The 23,297-nt window shown below is 36.4% G+C and overlaps 2 protein-coding genes across 5 annotated transcripts in view; one reads left to right on the plus strand and one right to left on the minus strand.

The window, feature by feature from the left end:
* The window catches only part of LOC140927566 (HEAT repeat-containing protein 3-like), a 31,030-nt gene extending 25,750 nt beyond the window's left edge, over positions 1 to 5,280 (minus strand). Inside the window, exons 1-5 of the mRNA XM_073377240.1 lie at positions 5,125 to 5,280; positions 3,516 to 3,688; positions 767 to 854; positions 561 to 667; positions 253 to 362 (exon numbers count right to left, since the gene is read on the minus strand). Coding sequence (XP_073233341.1) covers positions 253 to 362; positions 561 to 667; positions 767 to 854; positions 3,516 to 3,688; positions 5,125 to 5,262 — 616 coding nt within the window. The 5' untranslated portion in view covers positions 5,263 to 5,280. The remainder of the gene's footprint in view (positions 1 to 252; positions 363 to 560; positions 668 to 766; positions 855 to 3,515; positions 3,689 to 5,124) is intronic.
* Positions 5,281 to 6,801: 1,521 nt separating this feature from the next.
* LOC140927569 (alanine aminotransferase 2-like) lies at positions 6,802 to 19,959 on the plus strand. 4 transcript variants are annotated; one of them, XM_073377245.1, is made up of 14 exons: positions 6,802 to 6,904; positions 9,313 to 9,443; positions 11,286 to 11,375; positions 11,483 to 11,591; positions 12,298 to 12,428; positions 13,566 to 13,685; positions 14,347 to 14,476; positions 14,631 to 14,710; positions 15,027 to 15,160; positions 16,336 to 16,444; positions 16,701 to 16,766; positions 17,376 to 17,531; positions 18,256 to 18,368; positions 19,179 to 19,959. In XM_073377245.1, the coding sequence occupies exons 2-14, from the start codon at positions 9,357 to 9,359 to the stop codon at positions 19,285 to 19,287; spliced, it is 1,434 nt and encodes a 477-aa protein (XP_073233346.1). In that variant the 5' UTR covers positions 6,802 to 6,904; positions 9,313 to 9,356; the 3' UTR covers positions 19,288 to 19,959. The 4 variants fall into 4 exon arrangements, with proteins under 4 accessions (XP_073233346.1, XP_073233344.1, XP_073233345.1 ...); XM_073377243.1 differs by lacking the exon at positions 6,802 to 6,904 and adding an exon at positions 7,329 to 7,464; XM_073377244.1 differs by lacking the exon at positions 6,802 to 6,904 and adding an exon at positions 8,989 to 9,123.
* Positions 19,960 to 23,297: the final 3,338 nt, after the last annotated feature.

Consider the following 23,297-nt stretch of genomic DNA (forward strand, 5'->3'; position numbering starts at 1 on the left):
AATCCCATAAAAAAATCTAAACTCCAAAAAAGAAATACTTGTGGTCGGCAATATGCTATAAATAACTTACAATAATAAATCATCTTATTTTTTAATAATCTGCATTTTTAATGTATTCAGAAAATCTAAATTCTGATGACAAAATTAATTCTAATAATTTATTAAAATTGACAGTATAGTTACTAAATGATCATAAACGATGTACAAAACTACTTAGACTTTTTAGTAAAATTTATATGCAGAAAACCTCACCAGCTGGAATAGCAACAGTTGTTGGATAAAGATCAGTTTTTAGGCTTGAAACAAGGTAAGGAAGAAGTCCTTGACTGTTAAAAATTTCCACTGCTGTACCACTGCTCTCACTGTAAAGAAAAAATATTAAAAATATAAACAAGATGATCTTTCAAGTTAGTTCACTAAAATCTCAGGCACTTCCCATACTTTTTTATTATCAATTTTTTATTATTATTATCATGCTGCATTTTGTAATTTGCATTGGCCACTCCCAGTGAAAATGAAAAACTTATCTGATGATTTGATATTAAGATAACCTTACTCACCAAAGATTCCAGAGTAAGCTTACAGCTTGTATTGCTAAGCTTGTTGACTGCCTTTTAAACTCTGAATTGCCTGTACTCTCATTTATAGCACCCAAAGCATCAAGAGACTGAAATATAAAGAATATGGTGTTAAAAGACAAAATTTGATGGTTTGGCTATAATAAAAATATCATTATTATCATCGACGTAAATTGCACATAGTGTACCTGTCGTACAAAAGTAGTAAGAGGAGTCATTACATCTTGTTCAACCATTTTGACACACACATCAGGGCCACCTCCGAGGCTTAGATTCCTGCAAAGTATTAACACAGTCTTTAAATGATCATAACATGAACGATAACATTCATATAATTATGAAAACAATAATTATTTACTATTGACATTTATTAACATTATGACAGTAGAAACCCAGTGACTCAAACTCTGAAGGGAAATAAAAAACACTTTGAGTTAGCAGGGGTTCAAGTTATCTGGATTGATTGAATTTTCAATTCGCCACTTTAATAATATTGATAATACTGATTAATCAGCACTTCAGTGTGCATAGTACAGTGCAAAGTTGCTAATTTCATCAAGAACGGTAACATGATTATGCATTTTTATGATCGAACGCGATCTGTTTCTTGCACTAATAAAAATCAAATTGATTTACAGTTAGTTTTAGTGTTTATACAACAAGAAGAGCTAATGGGATGGCATCTGAGTAGGGTAACAAGAACCAGAATTTGAATTATTGGGGTAAACTTCAGTGAAATTTTGATCAAGGAAAGGAAATCAAGTTTGAGTTAGAGGGGAATTCAAGTAATCCGAGTTTGAGTTAAGGTATCATCCACCCTCAAGCACCCTCCCCGCGTTGATCGGCACTAGCGCCTTTGCTTTTAATAAATACCCCCATAAACCGTACATTTTCTGAAAGCTTAATAGTTTCAGATTATTGCTTATTCCTTTTAAAAAATCAAAACATTAACGCGATTCAGAAATGAGAAGCTTTTTGTAAAAGTGGGTGTCACTGTAAATTTAAGTCCAGGCCAGCGAAAAATAAACGGAAGAAGCCAATTAAGATCTCATTCGCTTCTTAACACGTTTGACTGAAAAACCGTGTCTCAGATTTTTGTCCAGTGGGTTTGTTCTTTTGTTATAAGCAGTTGAAGATAAGGATAGCAAATCATTAGCACTACCTATGAAAAAATACTCTTACTCGAAAACGAAAAAAGAAATCAAAATTCGCAGACACGGTTTTTTAGAAAAACTATCTGACAGTAAGTTAGCCAAATTTCAGCCAAATTGGTTCACGGGTTGCCGACTTGGAGTTTGAAACGTACCCTCAACTTGACCTGATTTTCATTTCGAGAAAACAGGGGAAAAAGATTTTTGGCGGCCTATTACCCGTGACGAGATTATAACAGATTATAACACCAAAGCTGTCAATGTTGAAGCATACCAGAAAAGGGACAACAATAGTGACACAGCAGGAAAAGGTTACAAACGAAACCCGACAAGAGATGAACAATTTATTTATTTCAAAGGCTCTGCTTTATTCGATCCTTCTGTTTTCGAGAAAACATCTTTAGTTATTTGCGACGGGGAGTTTTCATTCTGAGCCAGCCAACTTTTACTCGATACATATTCCAAAAGTTCAACACTTCCCTGGAAAAATCGACAACAAACCGCTTCCTGGAGTTTTTCTTGAAGCTGCTCTCCCGTTACAATAGACTTTGAAAAAAGTCCTTCGTCCGATTTTTATATGGCGCGGGACCTGTTGCGAATTTTTCGCTCGCCTGGCCGCTTCGCTTCGCGGCCTAAAAAGCTCGCTCCGCTCTATAAGAAACTCGTGAAACTCGATTTCGCGGTAGTTTCATCGGGCTTTTCAGAAGCTTTGTCATCCTTAAGCCATTTTCCTTGATTGTAGTAGGAGCCCTTGTCGCTCTCTGCTAGTTTCGAAGCCCACACTTTGCAAAACGATTTTGTCGTCTTCTTTCGTCTTGGAGTCAAGGACGAAAACGGACAAGCTTGGCTCTTTTTTCTTCTTTGGAGGCACTCACTTCCAAAATCCAGGGAAAAACAGTGAGCACTATACTTGTAGACCACGATTTCTGTCAAATTGCGTGATTAGCTTGGTTCAACAGCGGCGTGCGTATCAAGTATGACAGGACTTGTCAACGATCAATTAAAATAATTAGCATAGAAAAAACTTTTGCGCTCCATAAGTTTGCACAGAAAAAACATTTTTTCCTAGAATTTTTTTTAAAAGAAAGCTCTTGATGAGCTCTACTTAACTATCTAAAAATCGAAAATTTCGAAAAATGACGATTTTTTACCCTGGATGATACCTTAACTGAGTAAAAACGACTGAAAACTGCGGTGAAATCCAAGGGAAATAGGACTCAGTTCCAGTTAGTGGGAAGTTCAAGTTATCCGGGTTTGAGTTATCTGGGTTGTACTGTGGTCACACATGGAGGGTTGATCGTATTGTTACATCTCAAATGCCACCACCTCCTGTAAGCAACCGCCAATCCAAAACACCAAATTTTGCCAGTCAAAGCCCTTTAATTAGATCCTCTCAAGAGGCTAGAGTTGCTCTCAGCTCCACCTCAGGTAACTCTTACACCTCTTTCATCCTCTCCAAACTTCCTGCATGTTTCATATCTCGACATAGGAATACTGATGCATATAAGACAATAATTTTTGTTAAGTGACATGTTTTATTTAAAACATTATTATTTTTGAGTGTTCATTTTTATCCAATAATATTTTGGCAAATATTAAAACAACCATCCCTCTCAGCGTGGGTGCAAAGTGCTAGATACATAAATCAATGCCTCACATCTTGGGATATACCCAACACCATTCACATCCCCATAGGCAAATAGTTCTATACTATTATTATTATTTTTATGTTTGTTATATATTTCTACATCTGTTTAGAAGTTTTTCTTCTTTTACATTTTTTTACCTCAAAGCTCCTGCAGCACCCTCCTGTATTGCTCTGTTGCAGTCAATCAACAATGGTCCAAGCCTTCGTACAATATCTTGCTGAAGAAGTGATGGAATGGCTCCTGGATCAAACACCAAATTTGCCAGACCTGCACAGGCACACTCACGCTCAGATGGATTTGCACTTGTTAGCTAAAATGGACAACGGCCATGAAAATTTAGAAATAGACACTACAATACATTGAAATATAGCTCTTTATTATAAAGCTTCAATAGTATGTGCACTCTGATTGGCTGTTTTCTTGTAATGAACAACCATTATTATTTTCTTCTAATGACCGGGCATTACTAACTAGGTGTCGAAGGCATATACAATCTGTGTTTAACTTGATAGTGGATATCCTTATGGTCATCCTTGTTATTTTCAATTGACAGCTGTCAAAAAGTGTATTATCCACTGACCAGTGTCACATGAATGTATGGCGGGCTCAAGAGTACAATAATTGTTCTCTTGAGCCCGCAATACATTCACCACAATGAATCATTCATTGTGGTGATGTGTTTTTTTAAATTATAGTAACTGGTTTTAATAATATTTATTCTTGATCGCAGACTCAGGTCCATAATGAAAAGGCCATACAATAAATAACTTATTAACCTTGTCCATTCAGTCATTACAGGGAAATCTCAGACCTCAGCCTTAATGTAATGACCAACCAGAGGTTAAAAAAGTAGTATTTAACTGGCAATTTTCAATCTAGCACAGATTAAGCCAAACAAATACAATTTCCTTTCCCAATTTACTCTACACCTTTACCAACTTTTCAAAATTCCCCACTATTCAAGCCAAAATACAGCTTAACTTGTAAAATACACACTAAACCATCAATTCTCAGGTTTTCACATGACGTCACCAAAATTCAAAAAAAACTATTGATTCTTCTGAGTTTCTACTTTCATGAGGTATTACAGTACCTGAACGCCTTTCTATAAACAAATTTTTGGTTCAAAAAGGTTTTTCAGGCTTTCCAGGCTTTTGCATAACACAGCATTTCGCTGACAGCCAGGGAAGCTCTTATGTGGGTTAAAAACGTTACTGATTTTGGGAGATTTTGCTATCTAAATATTTCTTGTCTCACAATAAATATTACTTTAATCTTTATGAATTCCTCAAGCGAAGAATTCAGGCATTAGTAGGAAAACTCAAAAACAGATGTTTCTGTTGGTTTCCGGCAGCCATATTGGTGTCCCTAAAGGGACAGCAACATGGCGTTTCCATACAAAGCTTTATAAATTTGGGTAAAACGTTTTTCTGAATATCTCACATACGAAATATTGCACAGACCTGATTCTTGGCAGGGCTTTTTGTAGATTTATCTTCTTTCATTTCTCAGATTCTAGACTTTCTGTACTGAATGATTTGCATTTATATCTTTGATGGCGTGACAGTAAAAACCGTGAATTAAGACGTCTGTCTTTTGAACGACTCCCGCGCCCCAGTAATAACATATCCCATGGAAAAAAAGGCCAGCAAATTGTTAAGAGACTCAAAGGCTCAGAGGCGGGGTATTTAAATAAAGCAATTATTAATCTGAGCCAAGGAAGATTTTATCTTCAGTTGTATTTACCTTTTCCATCAAGGGTGAAGTCTTTGCAACGACATCAGCATTATTTTCTTGCTCTTCCCTTTGCGCTTCTTTCACACTCGGAAGGCCTGTAGGCCTGTTCCTAAAAAAGGACCGTTTCTTTGCTTTTGTCTTTCCCATAATGTTGAAGCTAAAATCAGATTTCAAAATGTTTATCAGCTGAAGGCCGCCATCTTATTTCGCAAGTCCACGTGCTTTCAAAAGGGCAACCTCTGACCATGAAAACCAGGGCGGATATTCGCAGGCTATTTTTGATGCAAATTATATAATTCTCGACTTCTCTGTTGTTACTAACGGCCATCGTACCTAAATGCAAGACAGATCGTTTTAGGAACAGTTTTATTATTAGATCCTGCATCGATAATATATATACGTAGATTTTTAGTCCTTTTATCATATTTTTTATACTTTTATATTTACTGCACTTAGTTTTATATACACATTTTATCAGTTCAATCATTTGTAATTACTTCGGGCTGCTATGTATTGGTTATTAAACTATCCATCTATCTATTTATCTATCTATCTATATCTATCTATCATCTACATTCTCGCAGAACAGAACTTAGCCGCTCGAGATCTGGGCAAGAGATATTAATCGCTCTGTTACGTTGTCCCAAGGTTTTTCCCTCTGGCAAACTGCCCCCCTACCCCTCCCCTAAGTCTGAGAAGTTTTAAATTTAGGCCTCATATATCAAGCAAGTTATTTTTAGTTTCAATATATTGATTCGTTCAAGTTTTGTTAGATGAAAAACAACCCGGTACAAAAACTTTAAAACATCATTTAAAAACAACCCCGTATTGCTAATCACCAGCGACAGTCAGATAAGTAATCAGTAATGATCCCTTTATCGACTTTTTTATTTGAGTTGATTTTGATTTTTTTTTTTCGGTGAAGCTCTTTGGTTTTGTTATTTATATCATCTGGTCATGATCGCCCAGACCCCACCAGAACGGCCCCCTCCCACACCACACACCATCATGTGACAAGTCTCTCTTTATGCAGATCGGAGCCATTCCTGTACATTGACCCGTCAGCGGTTTAAATACAGGAATAGCTCCGAGTGTTTGAGTTCGAACTGAACGCTGTTTGCCAACGCTGTGACAAGTGTAAGTGTAAGTGTAAGTGAAATTTTAAGGTTCATACATCGACTTCTTGCTTCTTTCAATGCGTAAGACGAAACAGAAGTCACACATCACAACGACGTTAGTGATATCGTTGTCTAGTGTGACGCGTGGCTGAAAGTTAAGCTTTAACTTATTAGTTACTAACTATTTTTATCCTCCAATTACAGGTCGGAGCCATTCCTGTATTTAGTCGCTCGGAGCCGGAAGAACCGCCGCCATCTTGGATGTCGCAATATTATGCGCAGTAGGGGGTGCGCAGGGGAAAACAAGGGAAGACATGGACATGAACATTCCTGTACATAGTATGGGCGCTTTCCATTTAGTCAAAATTTCCGGAATTTCCGGTTCGGCGGTAGATGGAAAACATTTCGTCGGTTCATTCCACTGGAAAATTCCCTGAAAAAGTGGAAAATCTAAAAAGGTGGGCCCGTATTTCCAAAAAAATTTCGTGTTCCATTTACACGTTCCTCGTAGTTTGTACCAGTCCCAGGTCCACGGCAAGAAAATCTGTAACGGCCAGTTAACAAATCAAAATGGCTTCCCTCAAGCTCTTGTATCAGTGCACGGTTTGTTTTTTTGCTAGCCCACAATGGAGGCACTTGGTACCACGAGTACCCTGGCCTTGGATTAATTGGTAAGTATCTAGTAACGAGTAATAGCAATATTTATTCAGAGGTTCATATTCACTGAATAGAATCGTCAGGCACCGCGACGTACCGGGGTTTACGACCAAATGAAACAACTTTTTACCAATCGGAAATTCCACTTTTGCTCCCACCGAAATTTCCGGGTTTATTTCCTTAATGGAAAGCGCCCTATGCTTTTCGAGCGCAAAACCAAATACACAATGTTTCTTTTACCCCTAGTCGTCAAGCCTGCCCAGTCGTAAAATTTTAATAAAGAATGTTTCCCGTGCAGCGGCCGGCTTAAGAACCCGGGTCGGCGAATCAATTACTCTCACGTGACGCATTCATGGCAGAAACGTGACTTGGTTCCCGAGTCACGCAAGTTGCACACTGACACGTCTCGAAATTCGTAAAGTCCTACTCAGAGAGTCTATTTCTGTCAAGGAGGAACAAAAGAATTTTGCCAGTTTTGCGGCCAATTTTTTCAAACCAGCCACGAAGAAAGTGTAAGAAAGTGTACATTGGTTACAAAAAGTTGAATCGAATATGATTCGAAATGGGGAACAAGGTAAGATATAAAGTTTTCCTACAGTTGGCTTTTTTGGTCTTCATTAGGAACGCCAAAACAAGAAACAAGAGAATTTAAGCGCCTGATTTCTCGGGTAGACTAACTGATAAAGGGTTGTTGGTGCCTTAAATCGGCTCTGATCATTTTGTCTCAGTGTCTGGCGGTAAAAATAGTTTTTTCCAGCACGTTTGTTGAATTCGTCGGTGAGCATTCGTGTAGAACGCACGCGCGCTTTATTCTAAAGTACATACAGTACAGTTTCTGAAAGGTTTCAATATGGACGAGTGATTTACTCACGGCTTTGCCAACTGGACCAAAGATTTAGAAACATTTCATTTAATATTTATGTACCGTTGAGCAAAAATTATTTGTTCCTCACACCTTTAAATTACAATATGGTTCCGAAAATGTCCTCTCGATTACCATAAACAAAACACACACAGAGCTACTTACGTAATATAATTACTTGAAAAGCCTTAAAACTGACAACATCAAATGTTAGTGTTTTTGTATGTTTTAAAACGTTCATTTACAGCTGGGCAAGGCGTTGTTGTCCTAGTTGTCATAGTAAAATAGAGAAACTAGGATAGGATATCTTCTGTTTGAAATCTAGGACACATCGCTACAACTTCTACTGAATTTTTAATGAGGAAAAGGGACAGTCTTTGTTAGAGTTTATAACATTTCTCTCTTAAACACCGTAAAAAAATTTTATTGGACTCCAAAGACAGAACGTAGTGTTTCTCAAATTCATCTCACAATCTGGCCTTAATCCTGACCCTTCATCTGAAAACTGTCTCGTGCGCCTTCTTCAAAAACCTGAAGTTTAAATTATAACCAGTTTGAAATTACGCTGAAATTAATTTATTTCCTTGTACGATCAACCAAAGTTTGCAACACCCTGCGTTTACCACCGGACTCTCGCAGTAGGAGCTACGTAGTAGGTGAAAGCGCTAAAAATGTGTTAGTATCCTGTAGATTGTCAACTCTGAATGCCTGCTGTCGTGCCTGTTGGTAAAAGCTCTTGCTTTTCTGGTATAGCAAGGTCTTGATCATCAATATCGCTCAGACCCAGTCATGTAATTCTTGAATTATATACGTACACTTCATTAGCGATCCGGAGCTGGATAAGTAATGACAAGTCTACACCACCGGTTTCTAGAATCTATAATAGCCAGACGTACGTGTGAACAAACAGCTGATATAGTCGTTCGCGAAAATACCGTAAAGTGCAATCGTGACAAAAAAGTAACGCAGTGGTATAGACTCTACCAGGACATCCAGCTATTTTGCAAAAGAAAAACAGTTTTAATGTGAAATGCTGTGGACCATGTGTGGAAGAGAAAACTGAAGGAAAAAAAATGAGTACCTTTCGTCTGTTGCATGAAGAGCGTGACCCAGTATCTCCCAAAGATCGTCTTTCAACCGAAGTTGTAGCGATTATTTCCGATTATTAATCGAATTGTTATCGATACGAACTATTGTCGAAAACTTTTCATGTCCACCCTATCGAGTTTTGCATGTTTTTAAACGAGTTTCTCTTACTGTAATAGTTTTCTTTAGTCACTTGCTCTTTTACTAACACCAATGGCACTAAATGTTATGCAAGAAGACTAAATTGCCGAAGATTTCCGAAAGCTCGAACAATGGCTTCCGTAGGTAATACGATCATCTATATAATTAACCTCTGTACGTGACCATGAGTTTATGAATTTTTCAAAAAGACTCAGTCCAACCCCATTTCTGTCTGAGTTTTTGGACAAAACATGTCCTCTTGCCGATTTATATCAAGCGTTTGGGGTAGAAGATGTTTGGTGTCATCATTTAAATCTCGTTCCTTCTCTTTAGTCAACGGAAAATGTTCCAGCGCCAAAATTCTCACAGGAGAAACGATGAACCCTTTCGTGAAACAGATCGAATATGCAGTGAGAGGGGCGATTGTAGAGCGAGCGGGAGTTTTGGAAAAAGAATTAGCGAAGGTACGTTTTTATAGTTATTTTTAGTCCTGAATAAAACTTAATCTTACGCATTTTTAAAATTCTAAAATCGCCCTAAGTGTAGGTTTTACAATTTCGTTGAACGTCTATGATCGCAGAAATAGCAAGAAAACGTGTGAGGCTGCATGAGTAGTGCTTTACATGTGGTATTCGACAATAAACATTGGACTAAACTACCAACCGACTCACTGTGGTGGTTGGTGCGATATTTAAAGAAAATGTTTGTGTTGAGTTTGGCCTTCGACTTTGGTTTCTCTAAAATATCAAAAAATTTAATATGGGACAGGGAAAAGAGGGTGGCAAGGGGGCGTGGAATTATAGAAAGAAGGAAAAGGATGAAACAGGTTTCATTGGCATCATGAGTCACATGAACAGTCAGAGTTGAACTCATCAGAGATCTAGCGAAAACCAAGTTCTTTTTCTACTTTGCTTACATTGTAGTAAAAACTCAACTGCTGGAGTCATGCAGACACAGGAGAACTAACTGGGTTATTCTTCTGTTTTAGCCTGCGAATGGCAGACGTTTCTTCTCGCTCATTGCCGCTGAGGGACATTTCGTGAGGAGGAACGTCTGCGACTCAGCAACAGATATTCCATACTGATGACATAAATCAATGGTTACATAATAAATCCGGTAGTCATGAGGTTCCAAATGCAAATTTGTTCAATTTTACATTTCTCCTGGTCAATTTTGGAAAAGTGTTGTGTTCATCTGTGAATGAGCTCCAGCAAAACTCAAATGCTTCTTCTAGAGAAGACTATGCTCCACAAATATTGACTGTTTTGTTCGAGATTCATCGTGTTTACATTTGACCTTTGCGGCCTATTGTCTTTTGTCTGGCATTCGTAAACAATAGCTAGAACAATGAAACTACTCCGTCGACCAATTAGCGCTTCTGATGGGATTCCGGACAGATTTTGCGTCATCAGTATGGAATTTCTGTCACTGAGTCGCAGACGGTCCTCCTCGCGAAACGTCCCTCAGAGGCGATAAGCAAGGAGAAACTTCTGCCGTTCGCAGGCTACTTCTGTTTCTGCTTACAAAATTCTGAAATACTAGTCCCTCGGGAAACAGTTAATAATTAACAAAACATATTTTTGTTTCCTTCAAGTCTCAATGTTTCCCTTGTCAGCCTCAGGAAACACTGAGATTTGAGGGAAACAAAATTAACTGTTTGCTGAGGGACCAGCGATAAAGTGATTTGTTATATAGCTGGAAGTTCAATAAACCTCGCTGTGATGAGGGTCATCTGTCGACATTCGCAGGTAACAGTGCATTGAGTGCACTGTTACCCTCTGACGTCACAAATTTTGTAATGTTTCCTGCTCAGAGATTTTGATGGGAAACAGTTTCATTGTTAGATGTTATGTGACCTCTAAGTAACCAATGAGAATGTATGCTGTTGGGAAAAATTTTCCAGTTATATAACAAAGTTAATTATATTATTGTCAGTGGTTTGCAACCTCATTCCCATTTCTCTCCTACTCATTCATTGGAGCAAGAGAAGAGAATAGGAGAGAACACAGGAAAGCAGATTGATTGGTTTATGTCATAAACTCGTTAGTGGAGGAGGACAAGAAAGGACACATTTTTTTTCTTGCAATTTTGATTCTGGCAAGCTTTTGTTGCTCCACTTTTCACACTGATTTTTTTTTTGTTATTTCCTCAAGGTCATAGGCATAAAAGCTCTTATGGCCTCTTACGCTAACCCCGACAATCATAAAATGCAGAGTTTTCTTTATAAACCGTATTAAAAGGAAAACTGTTACATATTCTGTGACTAGACAACAATTTATAATGTTTAACTTTCTTTTAACCTTTAGGGGGCACCAAAACCATACAAAGAAGTGGTCAAAGCAAACATTGGAGACGCTCATGCCCTTGGAATGAAACCACTTACCTTTCCACGTCAGGTTTGCCAGTGCTGTGTTCATCAACTAGTGTTATGTAGATCAGTTGAATTACAGCTTTAGTAATTGATCATAAACTTAAGTTTTTTTTTCTTCTAAATGTATTTTAGGTTATTGCCATGTGCGTTTGTCCAGAGCTTTTGGAAACATCTGACTTTCCAGCTGATGCAAAGGCTAAAGCCAGAAGAATATTGAATGATACGAGGGGGTTTAGTATGGGTAGGTGCATGTAGAATTATTAACATCTCATTTCTCCTGCAGATAATAAACAATTATTGGATGAGGTTGAGCATGATATCATGAATTATCAAAACCGAGGTCTGTGTTATCTTCCGAAGCGGAAGGCTGAGGCAGATAATACAGACAGGAGGTTTTGATAATTGATGATATCATGCGAAAACCGAATTCAGTAATTGTTTTATTATACATTTTTTAAACAATAGGCAAAAGAAGACATTCATCTGTTGAAAAATGGCTTTATTTCAAAACTAAGGTGAAAGTGACACTGATAAGCTTAACCAAGATCATTTACAAATTTTAAAATACAATAATAAAACCTTTGTCTGAATAAAGTATACATTAAAATAGAAAAATCCTTAGCGGAAAATCTTTATAAACATTAATTGAAAATAATTCATCCTCAGAAACAGAAGCGAAGCGTTCAGCCATTCTGTTTCTGAGGAGAACACTCCAAGGGGCTTGGTAACCAGGCAGACGTTGAACTTGACATGATAAATGCAATATCTGCAGCAGATATTGCATTCATCATGTCAAGTTCACAAGCTATTGTGAATTGATTGAATGCTCTTGACCAATCAGATTTTTCATAGTGAGTCTGATGTATAATAATGTTGTATATATCTCACAATTTATAATATTTTTCCTGTAACAAGAAAGTTTAACCTGATATTTTTTATGTCTCAAGGTGCGTACTCGGATTCTCAAGGACTGGAGGGCATTAGAAATAATGTGGCCAAATACATTGGTGATAGAGATGGATATCCTTCAGATCCAAACTCAGTTTATCTTACAAGTGGAGCTAGTGAGGCCATAAGGGTGAGAAATGATTTAATGCATTGAGCTCCACAAGAGCGTTGTTCTTTCTTAGTAATTGGTACATGCCCTAGTGGCTTAACATGCCTCACCCTGGGGCAGTCGCTTAACTTTCAAGTTGCCAGGTACATGTGATTAGTAGGTGGATATTTGTACAGCAAGGAAGTTCTTTTGGTTGTATTTTCGTTTTGTTTCTTATGAAAGTAGCCAAGGCTCATGCTCTTAGTAGCCAGGGAAAATCCCTGTTCCCTGGCTCTTTTAGTGACAGGTCACCCTGCAAACAGATCCTTTCTTCCACTTACTTGATTTTGCCATCAACAAGAAAGACTTTGCTTGATTTGAGTAAGATCTTTGGGATCATAATGATCTGATCTTTGTTGAGAAAGAGCTGCTTGTTCCTGGGATACAGTTTCAAATCCAGGCTCAATAGCCATGTGCCTAGTACATCAGGCTCAGTTATGACCATCGGTTTTTCAATAAACAAATGTTTGCGCTCAGAAAACCAGTTCGATAAGAGAGAACAAGATTAACTAGTCCAGCATATGGGTAGCAGCAACTTCAAAGGCTTGATGTGATTCATGCAGAGCCTCCTTTTAAAATCAACAATCAAGAAGGCAAAAAGAGGCTCTACTCACAGGGTGACCATACCTTGTCCCTACGGTGTCCTCTACACATTTTCCTTGAACCGCAGTTGGGACCTTTATTGTTCTGTGAAATGCTGCCTGAGCTACATGTATAATAATAATTATTATACATGTAGCTAATTTGTTTCTAATTTATTTATAGTTTTTTTTTCAAAGCATGTAATGTGAGTATTTATGTGAGGCCTAGTATTTCTTACCTCAGTCAGTTTTGGAAAACTGTGGCATGGAAACCGTTTTTGGATAAAATGACACATTATTTTGCTTGGCAACTTTGATGACTCAGATTAAGAACGTTGCATTTTACTGCCTACAAGTTTTCCGATATTGGAGCCTATTGCTTATTTACAACTCGTAAATTAACAACTTCTAACTATGCCATTAAAGACATACAACATGAGAATACCAATGAATTTTGGAGAGGGCGTGTTTAGTTGTTGGTGTTGTTTGTAATTGTTTATTCTTCTTGTAAACGTTTCTTTATGATATTATTTTCAAGGCAATATTGAAACTTCTCCAGACAAGTGTCAATACTGGAAATGGTAGAGCTGGAATTATGATCCCAATTCCACAGTATCCACTCTACTCTGCAACACTATCTGAAATGAACTCATATCAGGTACCAAATAACCCTGTAAACCCTAACATCAAAATTCAAATTCTCATTTGTTATCCCTATACATTTTTAATAGAAGTAGTGGGGAGAATTTGTTGAAGTATCAATTACATTCATCTAGTGTGATCGTGTCCTTAATTCTCATGGCCACTCTGTTTTATAAATCAGTACAGTGATATTACAAGGAGAAATTTGACACTCATCACTCTTAGAGCTTAAAGGGTTAAATTAGGTCCACTAGTAAACAGCTGACGTAGCATGCCACTCACAATGTTTAGGGTCTTAGTTTGACTTTGGTCAAACTGAAAAATCAAAATCGGTATACTGAATATCACTCTTTGTGAAGTGAGCTCCCTGTATAAAGATTGTTATTATTATTATTATTATTATTATTATTATTATTATTATTATTATTATTATTATTATTATTATTATTCAAATCCAGGTACATGGTTGGGGCCCAAAACAAGGATTTAGGTGCTGTTTTGCAGATAGACTGAACCAAAGTTTAGTTTCGTCTATGGGGCAGACTATAGCTAATTCTGCAGTTTTGGATCTTCAGAGAGGTTACAAGCTGATGTATGGTCTCAATCAAAGAGGGCATACACTTAATCTTCAGACTCTACTATGATCCATAACAAATTATTATCTTGTTTGTCTGCAGATAAACTATTACCTTGATGAAGCCAATGGCTGGAGGCTTGATATTGATGAGCTGAAAAGATCTTTGAATGAAGCCAAGCCCCACTGTGTTCCACGTGCTCTGTGTGTTATTAATCCTGGCAATCCAACAGGTACATGTAACGCCAGAAATTCTCTGTTTTAATCATGGTCCATTGAAGTATCTTCAAGTTTTGCTTTTCATTACCATTAGTACAGTGATAGCGAATTTTTAAGGATGAAAAAATCTCAGTTGAACATTCTTATGATTTTTTATGTTTCTCCTAGGTCAGGTCCTATCTTATGAAAATGTCAGAGACATCATTAAATTTTGCAAGGAAGAAAGACTTGTTCTACTTGCAGATGAGGTAGATATGCCTACGATTGTTCAACATTACAGTATAATTTGGTTATTTTTCCTTGGCCATAAAAAATAAGAAAATAATCTATCAAAAGAGGGAGCTTTAGCAAAGAATTTGAAAGTCTTTATAAAACAAGAAATAAGAAATAGGATTTAAGTATAAAAATAGAACATAATTTTTTACACTACCCTTGTTGACAGAGTTAACGTTTTCAAACCTTTAAATGATTAGTAGAAAGGCTGAAAGATTGAATGCGTAATTTGAAGGTATTTTTCCTTCACTATTACTCACAGTTTTGATAAATTTCATTCTTCAAATTCAGGTATATCAAGCCAATGTTTATGGAGAAGGAATGAAATTCCACTCATTTAAGAAGGTTCTGCGAGATTTAGGATCAGATTATGATGACTTTGAGCTCATCTCTTTTCACTCAACATCCAAAGGATTTCTTGGAGAGTAAGTTCAGAAATATATCCTGCAATGGCTCTAATTAACTTCTAGGGAAGAAAGCAATATTATTATGCGATAAGGACTGGGACCAAGTTCTATATGCCCAAAAGGAGCCTGGTACTAGTGTATAGGACCACCTTGTTGTCGTTTTATGTTCTTGTCATTCTTTAGCAAGAATGGCCATTTTCTATTAAATATGGGTCTCTGAAAAACGGATGAATTCCTTTTAATGAGGAGAGCATAAAACAAGAATAACGTGGTCCAAGAAACTAGTACCAGGGTCCTATCGAACATATAGAACATAGTGTCGAGTCCTTATCTTATAATAATAATTGCATTTTTCTCTAACTTCCAACATTACTTCTTTGCTGGAGATGCTAGTCTTGTGGGTAAAATCATGACTAAGACCATTCTTTAACCCAGTTTTAATCTAAATTCCCTTTGTTTCTTAGCCTTATTCATAGGAGACAAAGGAGATTGTTAGATAGCCTGAGAACATTTTACCTGCAACATGATCCTCAAAATTTTGACAACAGTGTTCAGCTTATAATTTGTTGTTTGAACACTAAAGCCCTTTTACAGTGAAACCCCACGTTATGGCCACTCCGGTAATACGGTCACTTCGTTATTACGGCCAAATTCTTTTGGCCCATTGGTGACCGTATTAACAGGGTTTCACTGTATGGCCTAACATTATAACTTGCACACAAAAATTTCAGCTAAAATACCTAGTCAAACCTGATTTCAAGGTATCCATTCTACAATCCTGGACAAAAGTCCTTGGGACAGTACTGCAATATTCATATTTTTCTGTTATTTCTCGGTTCCCTCTTAAAGCAGTGCATCCTTTTCAAAATTTTCTTGCAGTTCTCCCTCCTCCCACCCCATACAAAGTTGAAAAGTCACGGAAAAAATTCTGGATATACCCGTCCAACATTGTTTGTGGGGTGAGGGGAGGGGTTGGACCTGTGTGAATTGGAAAATGTCCCAGAAATACAAAAGTGTCCCAAGACTTTAGTCCATGATTTCAAGGTATCCATTGTAGTCACAACCGTCAGCTGTTAGTCAGTTTTTTTATCTGTCCCCATTACTGATGCATGAACAGGACTTCCTAGTTTCCTTCTTGTTATTAAAGTGGTGAATGCTTAAAATGTTTTTCATTATTACCTTTTCATTTTCAGGTGTGGCTTTAGGGGAGGGTACATGGAGATTGTGGGAATGGATAATGAGGTCAGATTACAGTTAAAAAAGATGATGTCAGCAAAGCTTTGCTCTTGCATTACCGGTCAGGTGAGGGAAACAATTCTCTCTGCTTTCTTTCCTTGTTTTTGGAATACTTAATCAGGATATCTATATCATTAGCTGAGGGCTGGTGATGGTACATTTTCAAGGTTTAAAATTTTAATTTGTCAGGAATGTCTTCATGTATTAAGTGAATAGCTAGCTTAATGAACCTGTGTCTGTTGAAGTTTTTCTGTAAGGTGTTGAAAACTTGATCATCATATTGAAGTTATTTCTTGTTATTATAAATTATGCTTTTCTTCAGGCTATGATGGACTGTCTTGTTAGCCCCCCTCAACCTGGAGATGAGTCATATGACACTTTTATTAAGGTAATTGCATGCATGAAATCCTCCTCTCTTAAAAATTTTACATACATGGCTAATGTATAAGATCTATGTGGTTCAGTTTTATTCTTGCTTCAGTTTTCATTTTCCTTTTAACTGTTTCAGTCATTGTCATATTACACCAATAACAAAATATTGAACCACAACATAAAATAAGGCATTTAAATTGTCATCTCAAAAATAATATTAATTATCTCCTTACCAGAAAATAATCGGTTCTTGTGCTTGCTTATAATGTGCACCACTCAGGCAACTAGTGGATTTATAAACATTTTTTTATTAATTTGCAGTGAAACTTATTAAAATGCTATGACTTTTCTCTGACAGTGCGGTGAATGTGTTTTTATGTTAGCATAAACAAGTGGAGAGCAGTGGCAGAGTTATTTCATTTCTAAGATATGATAAACTAAGATGAAAGAACTAATGGAAAAAAATTAAATTAAAAAAAAAAAATCAGCCCAGAAATAAATTATAAATTCGACTTTTTTGTCAAAAATTTGTGTAATTTAAAACCGAGAATTAAAAAAAAGCTAAATTATTTGCTTAAATTTTCTATGCAACTATCATAAACTCCTCCTTAAATTTCACATTTAGGAGAAAACAGCTGTTCTTCAATCATTCAAGGAGCGAGCCAAACTTGTTGCAGAAACCTTCAACTCAATGGAGGGATTTCAGTGTAATGAAGTGATGGGAGCTATGTATGCATTTCCACAATTATTTCTGCCTAAAAAGGCTCAAGATGAAGCCAAGGTATTGTTATTTTCAAGTTATTTTTTGGTATTGTACAAGAGGTATTGTCTGATATTTTTATATGGCTGAATTAGTGAGCATGCAAGATTGAGTGAATCCTGTGTTCTGATTGGCTACTCAAGCAGGCAAGACCACTCAGGCTTTCCAACATTGATCCAGCAACTGTGCAAGGAAATAATACAATAATAAGGCCATAGAATAAAATTTGTTCTTTTTTGCATGTTTATTGGCCTCAAATTCCTCTCAGTCCATAAAAACACAAAAAAAATACCTTGGCCATATATCCAGCCATCTCGACCTCACACTTAGCCAATGCAATTAAGGTTACAATCCCTAGGATCATCAACATCTTTATGCATAGTTTCAATCTGATAGTACGCTGCTCTCTAGAACCTCCAATTTCATTGGATCTTCCATAGCACACAGCTGACTATTCTGTTAAGGCTATAAGGTCCATTGTTACTCTTGTTTGTTTATTGTTTTCTCAGCCATTCCTGTTAGAATTTTAAGAGCTATTGTACCATCCCATTTCAGTTGACGCTCTGAAGTTAAACATCTTGTCCTCAGAAGTTCTGACAATTCTTGTGTTGAGATGTGAATGGTGTTGCATTACTCGTGTATTTAAATATGGGGAAGTAGCCCTTTTTGACTATTGTTTGATCATCTCAAAATTGTGAATACAATGTAATATGAGCTATTGTTGTTGTTTTCCCTGTCCTAACAGGCTAAGGGTATGCACCCTGACAGCTTTTATGCATTAGAGTTGCTTGAAAAGACAGGACTGTGTGTAGTGCCTGGCAATGGTTTTGGACAGAGAGATGGAACATTCCACTTCAGGTAAGAGATACTAAACCAGATTTTGTATGCAACTTTTTGTTTCTGCATTGATTAAACTTGAACACCTTGTTGTTGACCAGTGTTCATCAAAATTTATCCAACACCGCAGTGTATTTCTTCAAAATCTCTCAAAAACAAGTCAGAACACAGTTTTTTTGTGCAAAAGAAAATGCAATCAAATATTTAACATTAAAAAAGATCATCACAGTTGTTGATGCAACCGAAACTTTCGTAGTTGTGAACAGAAAGCCTGGAAGACTTCAGGCTTGTACGCAATGCATAATTTGTTGGTTCAACACTTTACCAGTTAGGCTAGCAAGCCAGTTCTGCATGGTAGCTGGTCATTAAGTTGGTTTGTCATAAACCCATGAAACAATTTAAATGAAATGTGAATGAGTAATGTGTGAGTCATAAATGAACTGCAGGATGAAGAATTTCACATGTAAGAAAAGACGATAATCACAGTTGTCTAATGAAACCCTTAAAAAGTTCATGCTTGTACATTACTAGCACAGGGATTCAAACCCTTGACCTCTGTGATACCAGTGCAGCACACAAAAGAAATTATTGAGCTAACAAACAAACTAAACAGGAGATGGTCATTAAGTTGATTCAGTACAATCAAGGAGATTTTAGAGGGGTTATCCAGTTACAATTGACAGAATGAGATGTGCTTATAATTAGTGCTTTAATGTAATCCTAGCCATAGGGTTTTTTTGTGATTTATGCAAAATTGTTTAAACTATTAAAATTATATTACTGCGATTTATTCAACTCTTTCACTACTTGTTTCCCCCTGTACCTTTGTAGGTTGACAATACTGCCACCAATTGAAGCCCTCAAGCCTCTGTTTGAGCGTTTGAAAGCCTTCCATCAAGAGTTCATGGAAAAGTACAGGGACCCCAGCTCTAGTTTATAACTCAACAATTCCATTATTAGCATGAAAATTAGAGATCTGAAGTGCATGGAAAAAGCCTGAAGTGGCATCTGTTCAACTGTTACTCGTAACCCAGAAGGTTGCTTGTTAATATATAGACAGAAGGCGAATCTGAGATTACAACAAACAAATAGTCACTTTCATCGTAGAGCCTTCATTAATATTAAGATAATGAATTTGGCTCAAACTATTTTACAAAAAGAGAAAGAAATCAAAACAATAAGGATGTGTGTAAGGGGTTTTTAATACTAGAACAATTCCTACTTTTTGCTTCTAAACAGTTATTCTAAAGTTCATTTGAGTCTACTACTCCTTTTACAACTCCTGTTTAATTATATATGGCTCTGATGGTTAAATTTTCCCTTGCCTCATGCAATGACCTTAGAATTTACACGAGTTTCATAATATTTGTTTCTGTAAGTTCTAGTGTCTTTTTAATTTTCAAATTCGTGAGGGCTAGAAATAATACACTGATTCAGAACAGATTCAAGAAAGACTCATAGCTCTGAGTTGGAAAGTACTCTATAAAAAGTCTTAAATTCAAGAAATTTCTGTATAACAATGTTGCAGATAATAATATCATGTCACTTAGAAAAAGCTTAGAAAAAAGCATATCCCTCTTGAGATAGAACAATTATATTTATTTCTGGTTGACATTTTTTAAGTCTACTTGTCCATAAGTTAAAAAGGAATGTGTATGAACAGTTAAATTGTGATATCTTAATTTATTATCAGAAAGTATTTTTCCACATCTATCAAAGTTTATGGTCATGTACAGTAGGGGAATAGCTATCCCTTAGATCATACAAAATGAGGACAAGACTAGCCTGGGAGGCATTTCAGAGTGAAGGGGAATACCGTCGAACCTCCACTAAAGGCCACCTCTCTACAACAGCAAATTTTTTCGTCCCAGGAGACAATAAATTCATACATTGACTTTTGTTTAAAACCTCTCTACAACAGCCACTTTCTTCTGTCCCCAAGGTGGCTATGGTAGAGAGGTTCAACTGCATAAGTGCACATGATTTCTTCCTCCTGGTCAAATAACTAACATCCTGGCTAGTTTATAGTAAAAGTGGGAGGATGGGGGGGGGGGGGGGTGGGGATAATACCGAACAGAAAACCTTTTGAGACCTGCATTTTGATTCGTTTTTATAAAAAAAAAAGGCCACAGAAATTATAGCATTGTACAATGTTTAAATTCCAAACCTGTGTAAAATTAAATGTTGGGTTAAAGAGTATCTTTATGATGTCTTTAAAGTCTAGGAATGCAAATAATGTGTGTGACTTGTTTGAGTGAGGAAATAAAATTGAGAAACTTGGTGTCATTTGTAGAACTATGAAAACTAAGGTGAACAAGAGGTTTAGGGTACCGTGAGTCTCCGGTGCACCACCATTTTTGGTCATTACACAATCCCTGAGTGCATAGGAGAGTAGTTGGTAGGTTATGATACTGGCAATCGTGCATCAGCTTGAAATTCTAACAAAAAAACTTTGACTGCTGAAACCTTGGCCATTCCCACCTCCATGTGTTGGATAAGACTGAATAATTGGCTTGCATGCATCTGACAGCGTCTATGATTTGTATGACCTGAGACTAAGAGTCCAAAAATCTTGCAAATTTCTTTGCTCTGTCCTTGAAAACAAAAGAAATGCAAGCAGCCAAAACGAGCATTGGAACCCACATTGCAAACCTGGCACCTTAATAATTATTACTCAACAGCACAAGAATAAAGAGCTTTATAAAGTCCTGAAAAAAAGAGGAATTAGGAAGATCAAGGGGAGGAAACATTTCAACATTTACTGATCACAATAATTTTATGTGTATTACTGATTCCCTCTCTCTCCTCTCCTCTCCTCTCCTCTTAATTTCCCCCTCACCTTCATCACTATTTTCCTTTCAACCAAGTAAAAATGCAAACATGGTCACATCTTACTTTAACTGCTGAATATTGTTCCCCGGAAAATCCAAGAGTTTTCAAACATCCAGCATTAGATAAAATGTCACTGAAGCATAGAAGCAGTATAAGGGTAACACGTGTCTTCTGCACCTGATTCATAGTACAAAGTCATTTAATGACATATTTTTTAATGGCAACATTTTTTCCTTTTATTCTTTTCTTTGTTTCAGTCTTTTTAATTTATTTTATTTTTTATAAAATTGTTATTCTACTTCATCTTGCTGTAAATTGTTGACATCAAAAATAATTTACGCATGGTCTTTATCAAGTAGTGAAAGCAGAACTTGTAAAATGTTAACTTAATAACCAAAAAACTAGCTTTTCCCTTACCCTTTTAGAAAACTTTATAAACAAGATAATTTTTGAACAACACATGTTCAATAGTTGACAAATAGTATTAACATGTATTTAAACTTGCAGTATTATAAAACTATATCTTCTGCAATATGGGTACCAGACTTACAAGTCACCTAGCTTTTGTACATAATTTTAATTAATATCTTCTGAGAGACCAAAGAGATCAGTATCAAAGTAATTATTGATTTCTACATTTCTTTGGCAATCGCAGACACTTACGCTGCTGGCAGTCTGATCATGATTTCAGGATTGTCACACGGATAAGCTTTTCATCAACAAGTGTAAGTTGTGACTGGGCATCAGAAAACTCGAAGGAAGGAGGAATTGCACTTACTTTCTTTACTCCTTTCCATCCTCTAATTGACAAACTTAAGTAAGGCAGTACTGCCGGTCTAAACGTTTCTACTTGGAATATTACAGGGGCACCCAACGAGAATATAGTTCAAAACCACTTAAACATAGCACTGTTGAACGTATTTTAGTATTTAAACGGTAGATACAGGCATATTTTTATCCCCTAAAAATTTTTCATCTGTTCGGATTTCCTAGCTGAAAGTCTAGTGATCCGAAAATTATAGGGATCAAAACTTACCTTTTCGAAAATTTCAGCCAGAAAAGAGGCTCTCGAAAATTCTAGGTGAGCTTTTTAGGGTAAAAATCTGTTAAAAATGGGCACTTATACCATTTTTGGGGGGGTCGAAAATCCTAGGAGAGGCAGGTAAGCAAGAAATTTAACAACAAATGTTCCGAAAATTCTAGATCTCAAATCATCTTCCGAACAGATATTTTCCAAAAATTGTCATTGGGTGCCCCTGATACTACATATTACATGTAACCTCGTCTGTTCGGTCATTACAGGGAAATCTCAGACCAAGGCCTTGAAGGTCTGAGATTTCCCTGTAATGACCAAACAGACGAGGTTAATAAGTTATTTTATTGTCTGTGAGCAATTAAAACTGGTCAACGGATAAATTTAAAAAACACATCACTTCAATGAGTTGTACACCTGAGCCCATGATACAGTCAGGTGACACTGGTCAGTGGATACCTTTTTGACAGCTGCCAATGAAAATATTGACCAAAACATGGATGTCCATATTAGGATGTCCACTATCAAGTTAAACACAGATTGTACAATGCCTTGGACACCTACTGTAGCTAGTAATACCTGGTCATTACAAGAAAACAGCCAATCAGAGTGCGCATACTATATTGTAGCCATATAATAAATTAAAAATACAATAATGCAATGTCGCTCAGAAAGCTAAAGGCAGTGAAAATAAACACCTTATTATTTCCCTCCATATTATATACACAACTAGGATGGAATATGCATCCATGGACAAGAGATATTATTGGGGTTTAAAATAGAAATTTACCAGCTTGTAGATCTTTTTTAATAAAAATAGTCACCTTTGTAAAAAAAATTCACTAACTTGTTAAAAACAAGGGTTTAACACAAATTAGACCACTAATTAAGCAACTCTTACTTTTAACTTTCTACTGTTTGTCAACGAAAAAAAACTCTAAATTTAAAAATAAATATAAAGGCTAAATTATATGTTGTGGTTCAATTTTATCCTTGGTTTAATATTTATTTTCTTTTGATTTTCGGTATGGTAATTTATGATAATAAGTTTGAAACAAAAGAAAATAAAAATTAAACCAGGATAA

This window comes from Porites lutea, chromosome 2, assembly GCF_958299795.1.
Source record: "Porites lutea chromosome 2, jaPorLute2.1, whole genome shotgun sequence".
In the NCBI taxonomy this organism is placed as follows: domain Eukaryota; kingdom Metazoa; phylum Cnidaria; class Anthozoa; order Scleractinia; family Poritidae; genus Porites; species Porites lutea.